The sequence below is a fragment of the Sarcophilus harrisii genome, chromosome 1 (genome assembly GCF_902635505.1).
Source record: "Sarcophilus harrisii chromosome 1, mSarHar1.11, whole genome shotgun sequence".
Taxonomy (NCBI): Eukaryota; Metazoa; Chordata; class Mammalia; order Dasyuromorphia; family Dasyuridae; genus Sarcophilus; species Sarcophilus harrisii.
This window is the reverse complement of record NC_045426.1, coordinates 19,574,620-19,596,992: the sequence shown is the minus strand read 5'-3', so window position 1 is coordinate 19,596,992 and position 22,373 is coordinate 19,574,620. Positions and strand designations below refer to the sequence as shown.

Below are 22,373 nucleotides of genomic sequence, written 5' to 3'. Positions count from 1 at the left end.
CAAAGCTTTGCCCAAATATTAACTAAGAGGAAAAGATACAATGACCCTGTGGGTGTAGTTGGGTCAGTCAATAAGCAACGGCGCTCTGCTAAGCCCTGAGAGCATCCTTGCCCTCGAGGATCTCAGAACCTGATGTAACACTCTTTGCTAAGCTTAAAATGTCTTCTAAAGCCTAGACATACATGAATAAAGTATGTCTATAGGCTTTACAAGGTATACTTTATATGTACAGTAAATATATAGTATCAAATAAATACAAGGTAAACCTAATGGGCCTGGACAAAGAAGATGAGGGTTCTTTAATGTCCTGACTCCAGTAATTATTAACTGGAAGGTCAATAGTAAGGCCATGAAGAAAACACCAGATTTTGAAATAAGAACCTTAGTTCTGCCATCCTAGGTGTGTAATCTTGGCCAAGTCTCTTAACTTTTCTGGGATGGAGTAGATGGTCTCTAGATTTTCTTTCAGGTCAAATGTATAATCCTACGATTCTCACTAAGCCTTGGTTCCTTCATCTGTACAATGGGTACCCATTATTATTTCATCATTATTTCACTCCCTACCTCATCCTTTCACAAACCTTGGAAATTATTTTTCTTACATTAGAAAGAAGAGATTTCAGGACTTGCTTCTCATTTTCCAACTCAACTCTATCTTTTTTAATTAGCCCAGTGGGAATAAATGAGGATTCAATCTTGCCATCCAACACAAGGTTGAGAAAGGGATCTTTGTGGTTTTTCGAATGCACTCATCTCCCCAAGGAGCAGTTTTTCAAATCCTAGTGAGGTTGCTTGAGCTTGTCACCTAAATGCAAAATCCGTCTAAAATGCAGATGGAAGGATAAGATAATCACTTCCAAGAAAATCCTATGTCTCCAGGAGGCTAGATTTAGGCCTCCCATTTTCTCCTCATGTCTTACCCAATTTTGGCCACTCCCCTCTCATGGGTCCCGAATTATTTTAGAATTCTGGTGACTTGGGAGTAGAAATATCAAAACATGATAGCCCTTGGGCCTTTTTGGAGAGAAACTTTAATTAGTTCGTCAGGCTTCAGTGGAGTCCGGAACATGGCTTAGCAGGTAGCCTCCACTTGGCCAAATCAAAGAGTGGGAGAATGGGACAAAACCAATAATGTTACTAGGTTCCGACTGGCTGAGTCTGTGTCCTGGCTGTTTATTTGACCCTTCGGGGTTCATTCCTCACCGTAGTTTTAAAGTTTTTCCAGAGCAAAGTGGGCTCCTCTACTCTCTGTCCTCCAAAGGTTTTTAAGAGGAACTATGGGGGGTAGTGGGCTAATTCAGAATGTAGACTTAAACAAATGACACTCCACACCTGGATTTCTGCACGGTTTACCAGTTACAGAACTGGACTGAGAGGTCAAGTCAAGCCAATAAACATTTATTTGGCCTACTATGTGCCAGGCACTGTGCATGGCTCTGGAGATACAATAGGAAGTGAAAGATACTCCTGTCCTCAAAGAGCTCACCATCGCAAATCAATACGTATGACAGGGTGTCCGTTCAGGATAGATCGAAGATTACCTTGATATTTGAGTCATGTGACCTTGGATGACGTGAAGGATGGAAGGATAGAGAACTAGAAAGTACCTTAGTCTTCATTTGGTCCAATCCTTCATTTTACAGAGAGCTGAAGTGATATGTTCCAACTAACTAACTTATTCTTCCTGGGTCTCACAGGTAATAGCTTCATAGCCTCTCTGAAAATTTATTATTCTGAGGCTCAAAGAAATAATAATAGGCCCCAAAAGCAAACAGTATTGATTGAGCACCTTGAAGTTTGCAAATTGCATGACTCTGAGAGAAAGAAGGAAGCTGTGTAGCTGGGGTAGATCCTTCCTCTCCTGTCTCTGTTCCCCCTCCAAGAATCCGGCTCTTTTTCCAAGAACTCCATGCTCTTTTCAAAGGTGTTTTGGTTTTTGTTGTGGGCTCAAATAAGCTACTGTAGCTGATGCACTTTGCAAACTTTAACATGCTCGATCAATACCGTTTGACTTTGTCATGATTATTATTTATTTGGGCCTCAGAACGATAAATCTTCAGGTAGACTATGAAGATATTACCTTCATATTCCCGATGAGGAAACTTGGAGGGTAGAAATGCTTGTATTATTTGATATTCACTAAATTCGGATTAAAAGAAAAAACAACTCTGGAAGTCAGTGTTATAGGCCTTATTGTTCCCACTCTACAGATGAGGAAACTGAGGATAAGAGAGGTTGTGGGAATTGCCTGGGGTCACACAGCTACTAAGTGTGGCAGGGAAGATTTAAAATCAGGTCTTCCTGACTCCAGGACCAGTGCTCCATCCACTCTCCCACTCAAAGTATTGAGTAAATCCAGGGTTCTTAACTGGAGACAGGAATACTCCCCCTGGAGCATGGGCAGCTGGGTGACTCAGTGGATAGGATGCTGATCCAGGAGGCAGGAGAATCTGAGTTCAAATCTGGCTTCAGACATTTACTTGGACGTGACCCTGGGAAAGTCACTTAACCCTGGTTGCCTCAGTTTCTTTATGTGTAACATCCTCCTTTTAAAATCTCTTAAAGAAAATGATTCGTCAGAAGAGATTGAGATTTTTGAACTCAGTGACATAAATCCCAGCAGTGTTGCACCTTTTTCCTTCTCTCTCCCAAGAAATCCCATGGATATCCTTTGGGTCTCGCTTTTACTCCCTTCCACACCTATCCAGACAGATCTTGGCTGTTTCTCTTGTTTCCCCGTGTAAAGTCCAGCCTCTTCCACTAGATTACGGCTCCATTTTGCCTTTGAGCCCCGGGGCTGACTTGCAAAGTGCACCAAGTGCCTTGTAAATAATTGTTAAATGTAGATGGGCTTTGAAGAGGAAGATGGTGGAGAAAGTTGAGGAAAGGAAGAAGAGCATCTAGGGAAAAATGGATTACTGAGCTGTATTTGATGGAGTCAGGGAAATGCTACCTCAGTACCTCAGGCAGAAGCTGGGAATTCCCAGACAAGTCATTTAACCGCCCTCTGCTTGAAAATAAGAGGGTGGGACTTGCCCCCTGAGATCTCTCCCACCTCTAAGACCATCTTAAAAGCCCAGGAACCTGTGATTAGGAGTGGATTCTTTTCAGTTAGAAAGTAACCCTAATCCAACATCCCGGTTTTGGCTTTGGTCATTTTTGCTGTAGTTTTCAGGGCCTGATTTCATTCTGCTTTTGTTTCCACAGGCCAGCAGTGCTCACAGTCAGTCAAAGTGTCCCCCACTCGGATACAATGAGACTGTCAGGTAAGCTCCGACTCTTATTAATGAAATAAGCTGATGTTGTAAAATTGCTGCTAGGGGGTATGCTGGTAAATGTTTAACAACCGGCTCTCTGTGGAAGGATATACACATAACACTTTTAATGTTTAATCTTTCTAATTTACATCTTTAAATTTAATCTTCATTATTAACCAACCCCCTTTCCATCATTTTTTTCAGTCTAGAAAATCAACAGAGCAATAACCCAATACCTGACCTGCAGAATTTGCCTTTTTTTTCAAGGGGTAAATATTCAAAATTTAACGATCAGCTCTCTAGAGCCCTCACAAGCAGGCACCAGCACTGCCCTGTTGCTGTTATTCAAACCGAAGGACTGGGCAAAAGGCAGGGGGGGAAAGGAGAGGAAGGATTCCTCAGCAGCAGCTACTTTCCCTAATCTGATCCTGATAAGTCCCAGTTCCTTTCAACTGCATATAAGCAAACCCCCCAAAACAAGACATAACCAAGATCCCAGAAAAATGCAGACATGACAGCTTTCTTGGGATGAGGGTCTATGGGAGTGCTCTTGATGCTTTTAAATGGAAAGGACTGGGAGATCACCTCACTCTTTGGGCAGAGAGAGCCCTGGCTCATCAGGAGTTGAAGGCAGTTACCTGGAGGAGTCCCCAAATCCCACAAGTCATAACTTGCCTGGTGTGAGTGAGTGAGCAGCTGGGTCGGACCTCCAGCTTTAACCCCCAGTTGTGGGTCCTTTGTAGACGGCTGGTTGAGGAAAAGATGGAACCTGATTGGGGCTCATCTGAAGCAAAATTGCCAATACCGACCCTTGACCTTTGAAATAACACCCTACAAGAAAGAAGGGGGGAGAAAGTATTTATTAAACACCTACTATGCACCTGACATTGTGCTAAGTTCTTTACAAATATTATCTCATTCCATCCTCAGAACAACTTTGGAAGGTGGTGCTATTATTATCCCCATTTTAAGAAGAAAGAAACTAAGGCAGACTAAGATTATAAGACTCATCCAGCATGTTACAGTGTCTGGTGTCAGAGGTCATTTCTGATCTCAGGACTTTCTGATTCCAGGTATCCATGGAATACCCACTGGGCCACCCAAAAGGCAAGGGAACACAAAAGCCCAAGAATGTGGTCTCTGGTGAACTCTGGTGACCCATGGGAGGTTCTTAGTGCCTAAGACCTTGGGGAACTTGTCAGCCCGGCTCGGAACCCGACCCTCCCTTTCCTCTCCCTCTCCCACAACATTAAGAGCACAAGGGAAACATCCCCGTCAATATAATGGGAATAATTCTTGGGGGTGACGACCCTGTAGACCTGCTCTGACATCCCGGCTCTCTCTGACTCTCCTTTTCCTCTAAGAACTATCTGAGTTCTGCCCAAGAAGTTTCCAGCCCTCAGATGGAGCTACCCAGCCTCCCCCTGTTTTGTGAGCTCACGCTAGGCAGTCAAACACTGGGTACAACTCCCCAGAGCTATTGCCTGCACTATAAATCCTGTTTGACATTTAAAATCCTTGCAACATGACTTTTCTCCACCTTGCGCAGAGTAATAATGTATATTTGTATATTTAATGTATATTTGTTTTTGATTGATCAACTGATTGCAGCTTCTGCCCGCCTGCCCTTTGTTCCTTCCTTGCTGGCTAACACCAGACAGGCCTTGTTTTCCCTTCCCTCCTCTCTGATATTCCTCCTTTCCTGTTGATTCTGTTTCTGACCACTCTCCCCTCAGGGACCTCTGACTACTGCTGGTTTCATGTCCCACCTGTTCTCCCCACTCCCAATCCCCTGTGGCTGGGTCAGGGAGAGTGACAGCTATTCAGGGCACCTCCCTCTATGACTAGTGACTTCCTGGAGGATCATATTCTGGGTCCCCTCCCCAGCCATTCTACATCAGAACCTGCTTGGCCAAATCCCCCAGCCTCCGCTCCAAACAGCTTCAGGTAAACCCAGCCTCGCTCCCCATGCAAGGATAGCTCTTGGCAGATTAACTGTTCCTGACTCCAATTTATTTTCCTTTCCATCCTGTCACAAGAGATCCTATCAGTCCCTTAATCAATCGATAAATTATCAGAAGCACCTATCATGTGCCAGAAATGATCACTCTTCATTCATTCTCCATTCCAGCCAAACTCACCTAAATTTCCCTCCTCCTATGGGAGACTGCATTTCCTTCCTCTCTGCCTTTTCAAAAGCTTCCTATCAATTAATGGATCAGCTAGGATTTATTAAGCACCTACTATGTGCTGGACCCTGGGGATACAAGTACAAAGATTGCTTCATATATATTTTATACTTTTTTCCTCCATACATATTACTCCTTCTCCCCCCAATAAAATATAATCTCTTTGAGAGCAAACCTTTCTTTTTTGGCCTGGTATCACCCCACCCTAGCCCAGTGCCTGGTGTACACTGGAATAGAAATTGAATCAACGCTGGGAAAATGAGTGGAAAAGTCACTAAAAGGAGTCCAGGTCAAATCCATTCCATTTCTAATCTAAGCAATTGCTTTAGAATAGTCAAGTTAAGATCTAAGCTAGCAAGGAGTGTTACCCAATCAGCATCAAGTGGCTAGAAATTCAAGAGTCTATATCTATTTGCTACTTATAAGTACTCTGAATGAGAGAGCTGGGTTTAATGAGCCACAGAGAACGGAATGATGTCATTACCAATATTCTGGCAAGGGGGGAAGTCAGGAGAAAAAGCTCCTTTCCATACTTAGGAGGGAAATTGAGTCACAGATTCTCTAGAAACTTCTAAAATTCTCATGTTTGTGACGCCTTAATATTAAGACAATAATGACCAGCCACAAGTCCAGAGAAATGGTGATCAAAAATATTACCCCCTCTCCTGACAGAGAGACAATGGACTAAATCTGCAGAATGAGACATGTGACCAACACGGGAATTGGCTTGACTTATTAAATACCTACTATGTGCCAGACACTGTGCTAAGTTCTTTACAAATATTAACCAAGATTTTGTTGGAAAAGAAAATACAGGTTTTGTTTTTGTTACCCTGCCTTATCCTTAATTTGGAGGAGAGAAAAAACAATAAATGCTCATAAATGAAAAAATAATTAATTGTAATTAGAGTCCTAATAAATGTAGGTATTAAGTAAGTCATCAGCATCTTAGCATAAATGAGTTTGTCCATTCATCCAGTGAGCTATCACAATCCGGAGAGAATAAGACTCCAAATAAACAAATTTTGATGGTGCCATTGGCTTGGAAGGGAAAATCTGGATCATGGGTTAGGACTAGAAATGAAACAGGAAGGCCCAAGAAAGGCCTTACTTTGGGGAGCCCTGTGCAATTTATGGGTCTCAAGAATAGCAAGACACTAAAAGTCAGAGAAAATACCAAAGGAGAAAAAGAGGGTCCCTCTCCCCAAAAGTCTACTTCACAGTGTTGCTGATCACAGGTCATAGTTCTGGAGCAAGAGGGGACAGAGGTCAAGTCCAAGTTGATCAATTTACAGATGAGAAAATTGAGAACCAGGGAAAAGCTGCTCTTCTCACTCTGATCTAATGTCACCTGTTCTCTGTCCCTTTCCTCAGCCTTAATCCGCTTGGTGGCCATCATTTTTACCCTGCTGGCCACATGGTTCTTTACTCACACCTATTTCAAGAAGACTGGGAAAGCCATTAGTTTACGAGACTTCCTGGGTAAGTTATTTCATCATCATTTTATTAGCAGGGCCCTCAGGGCCGGGACTGAAAATCTAAAAGAACTAGCATTCGATGAGGTGACTACTGCTGTCCATTCAAGGCTGTACTCCATCACTGACATGTCTGACAAAGGCCCCTGGAGAGATTTCTCGGGCTGTCGCTGTCCATCAGGACCAAAGCGTAGTCTCCACTTTCCTTCTCGATAAGCCCAACTCTTCTTTCTCCCAAAGGCAAAAAGTTATAATAAACCTAGGAGGAAAGTTAGCTAAGAGGAAATGGAGAAAGGTTTGGGGAAATGCCATGGATTTAGGGGATGTTGTACTTTCTGTAAGTGAAAGGAAAGAGGGAAAGAGAGAGAAGAAAAAATAAGGGAGAAAGACAATGGAAGAAGAAAGGAAAACAGCATAAACCAGAGGTGTAACAAAGGTACTTTGGGTGTCCGGATCTCCACCTTTCTCCCTTTTCCAGCTTTCCTCCCAAGGTCCCATCTCCACAGAGCTCCTTTTACGGAAATCACCATCTTCCAACCTCCTGAAAACTCCCTCATGGGTCCTTGTGAATCTCTGTATGGACCAACCAATCTCACCCTGAGCAGCTAGCACTCTCCCTGTATTCTTCCATGATGGCCTCACACTGTATCCGATACAGGGCCAGTAACCCAGCAAACCCCACATTTCACTACTATCTGCCCCAGCTGAATTTCGACGTAATTCCAGGACCCCAAAACCCATCCCCTTGTGAATATATAACTCCCCTTAACAATCCTAAATATATTAACCGATTTCTTTGCTTAGCTGTTTGACACAATAAGAAAAAAAGATCAGCCAATCTCCCAAACACTACCCAACACTGGGTAATTTGGTTCATTCTTTCCTTGACATATATAGATAAAAAAACATTGTTTAGATGATGGGCAAAGGTATATTCATTTGAATAGAAGTTTCCTTTATGCCCTACTTCTCTACCGAGTGTTGTGTGTGGCATTGGGGGTGAGGCAGAGTTCTTGGTCATTGATGAGGAATAAAATGTGGAATAAAATGGCTCTGGGGTGCCCTTCTGGTCCTGAGAATGATAGGATAAATCCACAAAAGGAAGGGAAAATGGGATGGTGCTTCCAAACCTTTCTGCAAACCCTTGATTTGTCAGGCTAGAGATCAAGCTAACATTCTTCCTTGAAGAATCGTTGCCCCCTGTTCTCCCGCTATATCACTAAGAAATTTAGATCTGTCTATTGAACTTTGAGCACATTGGCTCAGATCAATAGGTTTTTTTAAATATCTTTTTATTGATACCTCTCCTTTTGTTTTTCATCTTCTAAATTACTCCCTGCATCTTTTTCCCCTCTAAATTCTTTTAAAAATTCAGTGCATGGGGCAGCTAAGTGGCGTAGCCCTGAAGTCAGGAGGACCTGAGTTCAAATCTGGTGTCAGACACTTAACACTTCCTAGCTGTGTGACCCTGAGCAAGTCACTTAACCCCAATTGCCTCATGAAAAAAAAAAAAAATCCAGTCCAAACCTCAGCTCGTTAGGAGTGGCCTCCATTAGCTGGTCATTCACAGACCACCCCACACACAGCACTCTACTCACTCAGTCACCATCTCTTCCTTCAAACAAATGTGACACGTCTCGTGGCCAATGGTGAAACTCTCACCAGTTTGAGACTCCTCCCATCACTGGGACATCAAGCCAGATCAACACCGATTTTCAACCTCTGAGTTTAACTGGAAGCCCATTTCTCACAGAGCTTCAGGTAAAAGGCAGAGAATGAAGGAGTTTCTGGCTGAGGTAGGACTCCCACAAACTGTCTGGTTTCCTGACCTCAGGGAAATTAGAATATTGATTATGCATGAAAGTGAGATGGGAAAGCATACATAATTAGGGAACAAGTTCAGGGACCAACCACCCCAAAAAATGCCAAGTGCATAGTGCTGGTGTGAAGCCCCTTTGGGGTTCAGAGAAAAGCTCAAGGTTGCCGGAGTGGTCAGGGATGGCTTCATGGAGGAAGCAGCATTTGAGATTTTTTTAATCATCTTTCAAAATCCTGTAAGGATGAGGGCTGTGCTTAGACTGCCCAGAGGTACGAAATTGTGTTGTTTCCCTCCAAACTTCCTTCCTTCTTCCCCTCAGCTCTGGGGCTCTCTTTCTTGTGAGGTAAATTCTAATCACATCTTCTTTCTCTCCCCACACAGGTTCTTCCTCAAAGATAACCAGTGAGAGTGAGTAGAACTTTATTTTTCTGTATCAATATCAATCTGCCACCCAACAAACATTATTAATCACTTAATATATTTTACTAAGTACAGAGGAGATGGAAATTAAACTTTTTTTTTAACTGAGGCAATGGGGGGTAAGTGACTTGCCCAGGGTCACACAGCTAGGAAGTATTAAATGCCTGAGATTAGATTTGAACTCAGGTCCTCCTGACTTCAGGGCTGGTGCTTTCTCCACTGCGCCACTGAACTGTCCCTAAAAATTAAACTAAAGCTTATGTTCTAAAGGGAGAAACAATATGCATGTAAATGTAGAGGAATGTGTGGGTACATATACACACATTTAGCCAGATAGTGCAGTGGATAGAATGCTGGATCTAGAGTCAGAAAGCCTCAAATGCTTACTAGCTATTTCATCATTTCACCTCTGTTTGCCTCAGCTTACTCATCTTTAAAATGGGTATAATAGCACCTACCTCTCAAGGTTGTTGTGAGGACTAAAAGAGATAATGATTGTAGAATGTTTAGCACATTGCCTAGCTCATAGTGTTATATAAATGTCAGCTAGTAGTAGTAGTAGTGCCAGTAGTAGTAGTATTAATGGTAGTAGAAAAAGGAGTAGTAGTAGTAGTAATAGTGGCCCTAATGGTGATACTAGTAGTAATAATAGTTGTAGCAGTAATAGTAGTAGTGGTGGTGGTAGTAGTAATAGCAGCAGCAGCAATAGTAGTAATAATAGGAATGGTGGTAGTAGTAGTAGTAGTGGTAATAGTAAAGAGAGTAGTAGTGGTAGTTATAGTAGTAGTATAGTAGTGGTAGTAGTAGTATTAGTAGTATCAGTAGTAGTAGTAGTAGTAAGAGTAAAAGTAGTAGTGGCAGTTATAATAGTAATATAGTAGTGGTAATAGTAGTAGTAGTAGTAGTAGTAGTAGTAGTAGTAAGAGTAAAAGTAGTAGTGGTAGTTATAGTAGTAATATAGTAGTGGTAGTAGTAGTAATAGTAGCAGTAGTAGTAGTAGTAGTAGTAGTAGTAGTAGTAGTAGTAGATGTAATTCACATACAAAAGAGATAAAAGATAACTTTGCAGAAGGCATTAAGAGATATAGAAAACTAAAAGATCGTCTTTGAGCTGAGTCTTGTAGGAAACCAGACATTGAGGAGAGAGAGTATTCAGGTAAGAGATAAGGAAAGGTTCGGCATATACAAAAGCATATCTGCTCTGTGTCCATGTGTATACCTACGTATAGCATACAGACATGTACAAAATCCATATGAAGCTTTTTTTAGGGAGCTGACACTGGCAGCTGGGGGGGACTGAGAAATGCCTCCCGCAGGAATCATTTGAACTGAGCTTTGGGGAAAATAGAGGTTCTGGCAGGTAGAAAAGAGAAGGGAGGGCGTTCTAGGCAAGGGGCACAACTGGTTAAAAGGCACCGAAAGGGAAGGGAGTTGAGATGATTGTGGGTGAAGAACACAAAGGCCACTTTGACTGGAATGCAGAGGGTATCAAGGGGAATAATGTGTTAATAAGGCAAGAAAGGTGAGTTAGAGCCAGGTGGCAAAGAGCTTTGAATGCCACAGGAGAATTTCAAATGAGATTGGAGAGGTAATAGGGAGCCACTGGGGCTAATTGAGCAAGGGAGTTCCACAGATTGTAATCTCAGGCCCATCCGGGCTGGTATAATGTCTTTGTGATGCAGGATTTTCTGTTCACTTGTGGGGAAAGAAGGAAGAAAAAGGAAGGAGGAAAACTTTCCTCCTCCTTCATTGGTTCACTTAGTCTGAAAATCCAGAGAAAATGGATGAATAGTAAAAGAACCAAAGTGTGTGGAGGATTTTGAATGCCAGGCTGAGAAGTTTATATTTCATCCTAGAGGCAATAGGGAATTACTGAAGATGTTTGAGTACAGGAGTGACGTGATCAGATGTGTTTTAGGAGCCAAAAATTGGGACCAAAAAGGAGATGGATCAGAGAAAGGAGACACAAAGCAGGAGATCAGTGAGGAGGCTGCCCCCATAGTCCTGCCAGAGACAGGGAAGAGGCTGAATTAGCAGCCAAAAGGAGCTGCATAACTGAGCAAAAGGGTCTCTGGCGGGACCCTCTCAAGCTACTGGATATGAAACGGAAGCTCCTTGTGAGAAGGGAGTCTGTAGGCTTTAGCTCTATCTTTGGAAACTAGCACGATGCTTTGGGAATAGTAGATGGTTAATATTATATATTTTTTAAAACTTTATTGATATCTTTCATTTTCCCAGCACTTTCGTTTTGAAATATCTCCTTTCCTTCCTTCCTCTCTTCTTTTTCCTTCCTCCCTCCCTCCCTTCCTTCCCTCCTTCTCTTTTCATACCTTCCGCACTCACTTCCTGTCTTCCTTCTTCCCCCTTCCTTTTTCCCTCCCTCTCTCCTTCCATGCCTTCCTTCCTTTCCTTCCTCTCTCCTTCCATACCTTCCTCCCTCATCTCCTATCTTCCTTTCTCCTTTCTTCCTTCTTTTCTTCCCTCCCTCCCTCCCTTCCTTCTTTCCTTCTCTCCCTTCCTCCCTTCCTTCCCTCCTTCTCTCTTTCCATACCTCCTTCCCTCCTTCCCTTCCTTTCCTCCCTCTCTCCTTCCATACCTTCCTCCCTTACCTCCTGTTTTCCTTTCTCCCTTTCTCCTTCTCTTCCTCTCTCCTTTCTTTCCTTCCTCCCTTTCTCCCTTCTCCCTTCCTTCTTGCCTTCCTCCCTTCCTCCCTCCCTTCTTCATCCCTGCTTCTCTTCCTTTCTCCCTTCCTGAATCATTGGCCCTGCTTACCACATGATCCCTGGAAAAACTGTTAAACTTGAAGTCACAGAGCCTTGTTCAATCATGGCTCTTGTCCCCCCCGCTCTGTGTGATTTTAAACAAGTTACTTCAGCTTCCTGAGTCTCAGTTTCCTCATGTGTCAAATGAGGAGCTTGGACTGCTGAGCTCTAAGACCCCTTCCTGATCTAGCTCTGTGCTAAAACCACTCAGAAGAAGACTAGAAACTTTAGGCTCTGCGGCAGGCAGACGGGGGTGGGTGGGAGGGGTGTTGCTGAAAGTCCTTTAGAAAATGCCAAAAACTGCCCAAAGGCACTCTTCTCCACAGCTCACATTCGGGGGTGGCTCAAAGTGCACCCACCATGATTCAAGCTGAGGCCCTTTGATCCTCAGTTCTGTACCTCTTCTCGGTAAAGGCCCCTTTGAAAAAGCCACACAAAAGTCTAAAGGGCCCAAGAGAAGTTGGCCAAGGGAGACCTCCTCCTACGCACCCACCACAGCCCAGTGATCAAAGCCAATTATGAAGAAGGAGTCTGGGTAGGGAGCCAGAAGGCTGACCGCTGCTTACACCCTCCCGCCTCCCAGGTTCCCTGAAGGGATGCTGGCCCTGGGGATGCTCCCAGATGCCTTTGCCTCCCGGGGCCCATACTCAATGCAGCAAGTCTGAGAGAAAGGCATCCTGAGAATCCCTAAACAGGATTCTAAGCTCCCCTCCCTCGTGGGGAGAGCCCAGCTGCAAGAAGCACCGGCCCCAATTCTTCTCCGCTGCAGAGCCGGAGCCAGCACCGGCAGCGTCGGAACACAAAGGTCAGAAAATCAATTCTGGCAAAGACTGTTTAAGCCGCCACATTGACACAGGATTTATAAGGCCCAGCTTGCAGATGATTAGGCTCTGGGCAAACTCCACGTTCTCCCTGCAGTCCCAGAGTAATCCCTTTTCCGGCATCAATGTGATGTTCTTCCCATAATGGGATGGAAGCCTACATGTTGGGGAGCACATGTGCCGCTACTCCGGGTCCCGGCAACAAAAATCAGATTCCTGCTGGGCAGAAAAGAGGGGTCTCTGCAGCCCGACCCCCAGCCCAGGATTAATCCCGAAACGCGTCCTTTTTGTTCCTTTAATGTCCGCCCCTCTTGAATAGAATACGAAAGGGAAGGCAGGAGCACTCTGACAAAAATGGTAGGCGAGGATTGAGTCCAAGATCTGTTCCAGAAGCTCCCGATGCCACGAGGTTTAGGCAGGAAACAGCAGTTCATGGAGATCCCACTGAAGGCTGATGTGGACCTCAGGGTCACCGTGCTCAGCCCAATGCCAGAAAAAGCTAGAAATGATTGGTGCAGAGCCATACAGCCAATGAACATCCTCCCGAGCCTGGATTCAAACCCAAAGCTTCCTGATTCCAAAACTGCTCCTCTGTCAGATGCTGGGGATCAGAGATTAGAAATGAGAAGGAACCCCTGCCCTCCCAACACAGTCCACTCCTATCTTTGGGGAACCCTCAACTCTTAAGCACTTCTTCCTGATATCAAATGTGATATTCTCCCTCCCTCCCTCCTTTCCTTCCTTCCTTCCTTTCTTCTTCCTTTCCTTTTTATTTCCTTAACTTCTATTCTTTCCTCCCACACTTCCTTCCTTCCTACATACCTGCCTTCCTCCCTTCTTCCTTCTTTCTTTTCCTTCCTCCCTTCTGACTTTCCTTTTCCCTCCCCTTTCCTTCTTCCTTTCCTTTTCTCCTTCCTTCCTTCCCCTTCTCACTTCCTCTCTTCTCCCTTCTTGCCTTCCTGCCATTCTCTTTTCCTTCATTTTTTCCTCCCTATCTCCTTCCCTTCCTTCCTACTTTCCATTCTTTCTTCCTCTTTCCTTCTTTCCTTCCTTCCTTCCTCCTTCCCTCCCTCCCTTGTGACTTTCCTTCCTTCCCTCCCCTTTCCTTCCTCCCTTTTTTCCTATTTTCCTTCCTTCTTTCTTTCTTTTTCTCCTTTCTCCCTTCCTTCCTTCCTCACTTCTTTCCTGCTTTCTTTCTTTCCCACCTTCCTCCCTTCTCTGTATAAAGCCAAACCAGGCAAATTGGAACCAAGCTCCTTTGTGTCCTCTGAATGTGGTATCCTGAACGTTTTCCGTGGCAAAGACTGCTTGAGGCTACCCTGGGCCGAGGGCTTTCTGGGCCTGCCATTAGGCTAGGGAGACCAAGACGCTTTGTGTGTATAACTGTGGTCACTGAGAGCAGCAAAGTCGCTGGAGCCCCTGGGAAGTGTCAGCCATGAGGGGCCTGCGGCTGAGGTTAATTAGTCCTGACACTGTATTTGGCAAAGGGCCTTCTGGTCCCTGGGAGGGAGAATTTAGTAAATACCATTTTTCAATGAGGGGAGGGGAAGGAATCTAAGGCAGCCCTGCAGCAGATTAGATAACCGGGATATCAGCAGTACAGGGAAGTTCCAGATGAGGAAACGCCCTATACCGAAGCAGGCAGCGCTCCTCTGTGACTTAGCGTGCCCAGGCCACAAGTCTTCTTGGTGAGGTGTGAGGTGAGACTTCTTGGGTGTCAGGATGGGTCAGAGGGAGGATTTAGCCCCAGGGCTTCTAGCTATTACTCACTAGACCAGGAGAAAGAGCTAATTGTCCTCACCACTGACTCTTCCTGTGCATTTGCCATTCTTGGATATTCAGTCCAATTTTTAATCCAGAAAAGCCCATCGGTAACTCTGACAATCAGCAGGTGGGGCTATTCTAAGAGGGCCTTGACTCTGGTTTTCCTCACCAGGTGGGTAAGAGGAGGCAGACCCAAGAAATGGGCAGAGGGGCTAAGCCTGGAGCAGCAAGGAAGCAAGGGAGCCAGGAACCAAGGGCAGGACTTTTGGTTGCCTCGAGGTTGCCATAGAGAGATTTTCATCTCTCCACAGGGGAAGTCTGGGAAGAGTTGTCCTTGTCACACCATTTCTTAGGCTCTAGAGCAGCTGCTTCCAAGGACTGTCCCAGCTCCTGTTCCCTTTCCCTCCTGAACATGTAAAGAAAACACATCACCAGGAACCAGGAACCAATAAACGTCAGGTTCTGTTAACAATTAACCTTAAACAACCAAGGTTGGGTGTCGAGCATGGGATCCTGCTGGCTTTGACTCATGCAGCCCTTGATGGGAACGCATCAGAAAGGCTCAAGATTCCGGGAGCTTGTGCCTTCTCCCAGTCTTTCAGAGTCAATGAGCCTTTTTATATGGGTTTATATATGAGCATGGGTGTGTGTACATATAAGTGTAAATAGGTGTATTTACAAGTCATGTCATTATATAAATTACACTCTGACTGTCTCTGTCTCTCTCCCTTCCTGGTCTCTCTTCTTTCTGTGTCTTCCTCTGTCTATCTCTTCTTTCCCTTCATACATGTACATATACAATATATAAATATATCCTTCATCAATTCAAAATTAACTTTTCCTTAGGTAGTAAGTAAGATTATTTTCCCTCTCTTCCTCCTCCCCTTTCTCCTTCTTTCCTATCTCTTCCCTCTCCTCTTCCTCCTCCTCCGCTTTTCTTCTCCTCCTTCTCTTCTGCTTTTTGTGTCTCCTTCCCCTTCTCCTCTCTCCCTCTCCTTCTCTTCCTTTATCTCCTCTTTCTCTTCCCCTTTTCCTCCCTCATCCTCCTATTTCTCCTTTCCCTTCTCTTCCTCCTTCTCCTCCTCCTCTTTTCCCTTCTCCCTTGACTACCAGAGAGACCAGCTTTCCTTTCCTTTTCCAAGATCTTGGAAGAGAAAGGATATTTATTCACTCTCATGGGGGCTGCTTCCCCAGGCCAAGGTCTGTCCAGACTACAGAGTTCTCTAGCACTTCCCAGAGGCTGTGCTGATGACCTCTTGGGTGCCCCTAGCACCATGCGGACATCGTCAACCTCCCCCTGCGGAGGTCAGCAGTATTATCTCCCCCATCTCTGGCAGAGAAAAAACCAGACCGACTCTCATCCTGTTCCGGTAGATATTTTGACTGTTTAATGCTCCCTTTCCCCTCCAGCCAAAAATTCCCTAATTCTGCGTTTATCCACTTCTCCCTAATGGTGCCTTCTGAACTGTCAGGTAGTGTTAAAAACACACATTAATATAAATTATAACCTGTCAGGCAGAAAGCCACAGTTTCATCCCCTGCATGCAAACAGCCCTGGGGGACAACTGTTCAAAGAGCTATTTTTCTTTATATGTTCTCATTAAAGGGGGAAGGGGGGAGAGATGGCGGATCTGGCACCAAAGAGCGACATTTACAGAGGTGAGGTTTCAGGGTAATTTTAACAATTAACAATGCAAGAGGTCTCCTGTGGTCCAACAAGGCAGTTGGATTTTGTCCCAAAGGGCTCTTGAGATGGTCCTTCTTAGGAAAAGGAATCATGTCATTCCTATTTCCTTGAGTTGAGATGCTGCTGAGCCAAGAATCAAGAACACCTGAATTCCAATCCAGCCTCAGATATTTGGCTGTGTGACCTTAAGCAAGTCACTAAAAAAAAAGAAAAAACAACAACAACAACAAATTTGGGGCTACCCAGTTCACAAGACCTGTTTTCCATCTACCGCATCAAAATGTGTTTCCTAAAAAAAACAATTAGATCCAAACTTTGCATTTCTCAATTTGTTCACTCAAAGATATCTGTGGAACATGGCCTCAGTTTGGTAGTGGAGAAAACTCCAGCCAGTCCCACAGGGGTCATTGACATGGGTCTGTTCTCCCCACAGAGCATCCAAGAAATAAGTGTGACAACAGGAAGAAATGTCTGCGGGATTTCTTCGCCTTCAAGATCACGAGCGGAGCTGCCAATGTCGTGGGACCCTCCATCTGTTTTGAAGACAAGATGTAAGTGTCTGAGTAGCCCCTTCCCCACCCTGGAGCCAGAGAGCCGGTCTCCCTCCTCTATCTCCGTGGCTAGAATCAGAGTCTCCTGGGGCCGTTTGAATACTACATTGTCGTGGAAATGTGCTCATTGTAGAATTCAGATTTCCAGTCACCAGATAGCTCCGGAAGATTTTGGCAAGGGAGCGGGGAAGGGTGGGTGGGCAGGAGGTATAGGGTGATCTTGATTTTCCCACCAATGTAGATTACCTGGGGGGAGGGAGGTTGCCCAGAATGATGTCCCAGATTACCAGGATGAGGAGCGTCTGTCATCCTTACAAGGGAGCACTAATTCTTGGGTGTTGGCCAGTCAGGTAATAGTACATGGGATCATGGATTAAAAGCTAGAAGAGACCTTGAAGAACACCAAATCCAATCCCCTCATTGTACTGAGGCATAACGAGGTCAGTGACTCACTCAGGATCACACAAGGGTCCGAGGGAAGATCTGAACTCTGATCTCCCTGCTTCCTGCTCACATATGCCAAGCTGTCCCTCTTGGTAATCTAAGAGTGATTCAGTTGAACAAATAGTCCTTGGGTTACACGCCTAAAACTAGAAAAGAGACTATAAAAGAAAACCTCCCCATACATACACCCCCAAAATCGCATGCACTCGTTCTATCAGAACTGAAATTTAAAAACCTGCTCAGGGGCAGCTAGATGGCACCAGCCCCGAACTCGGGAGGACCTGAGTTCAAATCTGCTCTCAGACACTTAACATTTCCTAGCAAGTCACTTAACTCCAACTGCCTCAGCAAAAACAAACAAACAAACAAAGAAAAACAAAATAAAACTCAGCTCAAAACTGAGCAAGGTGAAGTACAATATTCATTTTGGAGAATGATGTCCTAACCAGAAGGACCTTTACCTTATAAATGAAGGCAAAGATCGGGGTGGAGGCAGACACATTCCCCCAGAGGACTTGGTTACCCACTTGTTTTCAGTCTTCATCTTTTCCCAGAAAACGGTACCTAAAACCCAAACGCCATCTCACCAGGAATGGTGAGGGGGAGATGGGGCCTAGATCTATGGTTTTTCTGGTTTGGGGAATTCCAGAATGAGGGTGTTCCCTTTTCACCAGTACAGACCAGCGTCCCTCCAGCAGCCCAGTCAATCTTAGAGAGTTGCCTGGAGCACAGAAAGGGTGGGTGACTGGCGTTAGAAGCAGAAATAGAATCCAGGTCTGGCTAGCTCCAAAGTCAACTCTCTGTCCCATGTACCATTTCCTGAGATGGAAAGGGAGCCAATCATCTCTATCATGGAGATCATTGGGCAGGATCGACTTGTGACGAAGCTTCTTAAAGAGCTTCTCCAGGGGCTCCTTGGATGACCCATCCACGGCCAAGCTCCATCCACCTCACTCTCTATTATCTGGCCCTCCTGGGAATTTCCAGGGCTGCCCTTAGGTCTATGCTAAGGCTTCCGACTCTACCTTTTCTTCTTTTTTCTAGACTCATGAGTGCTGTGAAAAATAACGTTGGCAGAGGACTCAACATTGCACTGGTGGATGGTGAGTGACCGATCAGCAGGTGTTGATTAAGCATCTCCTGTGTCCTCAAGGCTGAGGGAAGCAAGGGCAGAGTGGGAGGGAAGGTCACTCCAAGGGTAGACCCAAGGCTAGCATTTAGAGAACTCTTAGAGACTGGCCAGGTGCTTTACAAATAACTTCCTCCTTGATCCTCTCACAACTCTGGGAGTAGGTGCCATTATTGTCCCCCTTTTACAGATGAGGGAACTGAGGCTCAGAGAGTTTAAGTGACTCTCTGCAGCTGAATAGATGCAAATGCTCTAAGTGCCGGTGTCTGGATTTTAATCTGTGTCTTCATGGCTCCACATCCAGGCCCTCACCATGCTGGGCTTGCTCTAGGGTAGTCAGTATTATTCTACCATACTGAGTCTCAGTGAACTGTATTATTATTATGCCCCAACTCTTTAAACTGCTCTGGGGAGGAGGGAAGCATAAGATTGTAGCTTTGCCAAAAGGGACCTTCATGGTCATTAAATGCAACTCCCCCATCTTACAGACAAGAAGGAGAAAAGAAGACCAGTATTTCTCTAAAAGACTCAGTGAAGCGACTTTCAAGAACTTGTAATGCATTAACTCTGAGGGGGATTAGGATGAATCGATATGGGGGGAAAGGAGGCTGGAGAGAATCCAGGAGGAAGCTTTTTTGGTAGAAAGAGCCCAGGCCTGGAGCCAGGAGCACAGGAGCCTCGTGGTCCTGGCAGGCTCTGTGCTAATTGTGTGAGCCTCAGAAAGTCCTGAATCTCCTCTGCCTCAGTTTCCTGATCTGCAAATGAAAGTATTAACAGTCCCTACTCTATCTTTCTATCTATCTATCTGTCCATCCACTTATATCTAGCTATTTATGCAATCTATCATCAGCCTGTTTATCATCCAGGGGTGCTGTGAAGATAATATTTGTAAAGCACTTTACACACACAGTGCCTGATGCATAGATGTTTAATAAATATTGGCTTATTTCTTTTTGTTGTTGTTGTTCAGTGGAGATTGGGAAGGGGAGGAAGGAGAGAGAGAAAAATAAGACCCCCCATTTAATCCTAACTACCTCACACACCTGAAAATTAAAAAATAAAATAAGTAATACTATCGCCTTAGAGAGTGGTCTCCAAAGTGTGGGTCGACTGGATCCCCGGGAGTGGGTGATGTCAGCCAGAGGGTGGGAAAATGGATTATGTCTCAATCTCTCCACAAACCAAGGGGAGAATCTCAATACATTTGTCCCAATGTACTATTATAATACTATAATAATACTAATTATAATAATGCTAATAATAAGTAATAATACTACTAATGGTGGTATTCTACCACTCTCTCTCTCTCTCTTTCTGGTTGGGCAACCTTCCAGTTTCATCCCTCTAAGCAAGTTCTGCCCCTCAGAGAAATTATGACCTCACTGCCATATATAACCCACAGCTACCACCACACTAGGACACTTGGGAAACACCTGCTTTCCCCCCTACCCCAACAGACTCATTCCCCCCACTTCCCTTATTACCTCATGGGGAATGCAAAAATAAGAGCCATCTGCCCCAACTTTGTAGTTTGGCTGGGACATAGTGAGTCCCACATGCCAAAGGCCTTGCCCCAAATTTGTCCCAGTTCCCAACATCCCATGTCTGCTCAGGATATTATTCTGGATTCCACACTCTCCCTCATCCCACTTACCCAATAAGTTGCCCATCAGCACCAACCCCTAACCTTGCCCTCTAGGTCCAGGCCTCCAAGTCCCAGAGGGATGTTCTAGTGGAGAATGTCTGTCCATCCCAGACTTCTGTCTCAGAACAAGCCAAGTTTTATTTTTTTTCCTTTTTCTCTTCTTTTTTATCACCTTTTCTTTTATCTTTGTCTTTCCCCTTGTCATCTTTCCTCTTCTTTTTGCTCTCCTCCTTTTCCTGCTCCTCTTTCTTCTCCAAGGCTCCCTCTGGTTCTCTGAGTCTCCTTCTGGAAGCAGGTTACTGGAGATGCTAGGCCTGAAATCAGATTTCTAGCTCACCCTGGAGGTATAAGCCCTGCTCTTATACTGTCTCTTTCTGGGCAAATACTCCATTTTTTTAGAAAGGTATTGGCATTCTCCTAATGATTTCCTTCTGTTAAAGTGAGTTAATGCCAGGCTCCAGCCTTCCCTCGTGTTTTTGTAAATTCAAAAAATCCCCAAAGGTTGGAAGAACACTGGGTTATACTGAATTTCTCTCAACATTCTTAATGCAGAAGAATAGATAGATGATGGATAGGTGACAAGTGGATGGATAGACAGTAGAAGATAGATGGATAAAAGATAGATTAGTAGATGATAGATTAGATAAATAGAAGAATATATAGATGATAGAGAGTAGATAGAAAAACGGATGCTCAGATGATGTAGATAAATAATAGATAGATGGACAAATACAGGATAGATGATGGATAGATTATAAATAGGTGGATACATGGGAGATAGCTTAGATAAATAGATCAAATGATAGATAATATATAAATAGATCAGTGTATTATAGATGAAAGATAGATGGTAGAGAGATGGGCAAATGATAGATGCATTTAAACAAATGAATGGATAGATGATATAGATTGATTGACAGATGATAGATAAGCTGATAGATAATAGACAGGTAGATAGACACAGACAGATACATACATAGAGAGAGAGATAATAGACAAGTAGATGGATAGCTGAATGGATGATAAACAGGCTGATGATAGATTGCATAAATAGTTAGATATAGGTAGATAGATAGGTAGATGGATGGATGGATGGATGGATAGATAGCTTCCTTAGCCTTCTGAAACTTGCTGGATTTCCCAAGGCCACAAGACAGAATCTGTTCTTTAAGAAGTGAGACTCCTCTTCTTCAACAAGCATTTACAATGCAGGCTACATAGGGAGCACTTCCTTGGCATCAGGAAGTCCAGATGCTAATCTGGCATTGGATACTAAAGGGAAATGTGGCTGAGTCACATTTTCTCACAGAACCACTCTGCACTGTGTACAAGGTCCCGTGGTCCTGTGAAAAGCTCAAAAATATCAGGCTAGATGAATAATAATAGTTCACATGTATATAGCACCTCCTGTGTGTCAGGCACTGAGCTAAGCATTTTATAATTATTATCTCATTTAATCTTCATGACAAGCCTGGGAAGGAGCTTTTCTTATTCCCCACTTTACAGATGGGGAAACTGAGGCAAACAGAGGGCGACTTACCCAGGATCACTTAGTTAGGGTTTGAAGCCAGATTTCAACTCAGATCTTTTTGATTCCAGGCTGAGCTCTCTGTGCACTGTCACCTACAATAAACTCTGTGAAAGCAGGGATTATTTCATTGTCTTTATATTTTGTATCAAGAACCCTTGATACAATGGATGTAGTAGAGTTCTGCATGGTGTCAGGAAAACCAGAGTTCAAACCCACCCTCAGACACTTAGTAATGACATGATTCTGGGCAATTCATCTAACTGTTTGCTTCAGGCTCCTTGGCGGTAAAATGGGCATAACAGGAACACCTGTCTCCCGAGCTCATTGTGAAATGAGATATTTGTCAAGAGTTATTAACCATGTTTGGCACATTATTCCTCCTCCCCTTTGTATCCTCAGCACCTGGCACACAGTAAGAACTTAATAAATGCTTTGTTTTGCTCATCATTTTATTTGCCGATATGCCAAAAATCAAACATGGGAGAGCAGAAGGCATTGGAGGGCAGCCCTGGCCCTATGGGATGAGCCGGGAGGACACAGATAAACGGGAACTCCTTCAGACTCTCAGGGAGAGTGAGGGATAGAACCATTAGGAGCATCCGTACAGCACATAGTAGGGCTCCCGAATGGGGGGGTGGGGTGGCCAGCGGTGGGGGGTGGGGAGCAGGTCCCAGGCTGTGTCTGGGAGGAAATGTCTACTGTGAAATCCTGGGTCGGAGAGTTCATGAGTACTTAGAGTTTTCAGGGTTCTGATTGCTGAGACCCTTGTGAACCCCAAGGGCTGGGACTGCCCATGGCTTGGAGATGGGGGACTCTGCTGCCAATCACCAGGCGCAAAGAGCTCCCTGGGCCCTGCTTCCAACCCCCACCTAAAAGTTCC

General features: G+C 44.5%; 1 protein-coding gene across 2 annotated transcripts in view; it reads left to right on the top strand.

The window, feature by feature from the left end:
• FAM3D (FAM3 metabolism regulating signaling molecule D) overlaps positions 1 to 22,373 on the top strand; it is a 48,635-nt gene that overhangs the window by 13,530 nt on the left and 12,732 nt on the right. For both annotated transcript variants that reach the window (XM_012543541.2, XM_023498083.2), the window contains exons 2-6: positions 3,208 to 3,266; positions 6,821 to 6,928; positions 9,122 to 9,148; positions 16,627 to 16,744; positions 18,233 to 18,291. In XM_012543541.2, the coding sequence (XP_012398995.1) occupies positions 3,254 to 3,266; positions 6,821 to 6,928; positions 9,122 to 9,148; positions 16,627 to 16,744; positions 18,233 to 18,291 (325 nt within the window). In that variant the 5' untranslated portion in view covers positions 3,208 to 3,253. The remainder of the gene's footprint in view (positions 1 to 3,207; positions 3,267 to 6,820; positions 6,929 to 9,121; positions 9,149 to 16,626; positions 16,745 to 18,232; positions 18,292 to 22,373) is intronic.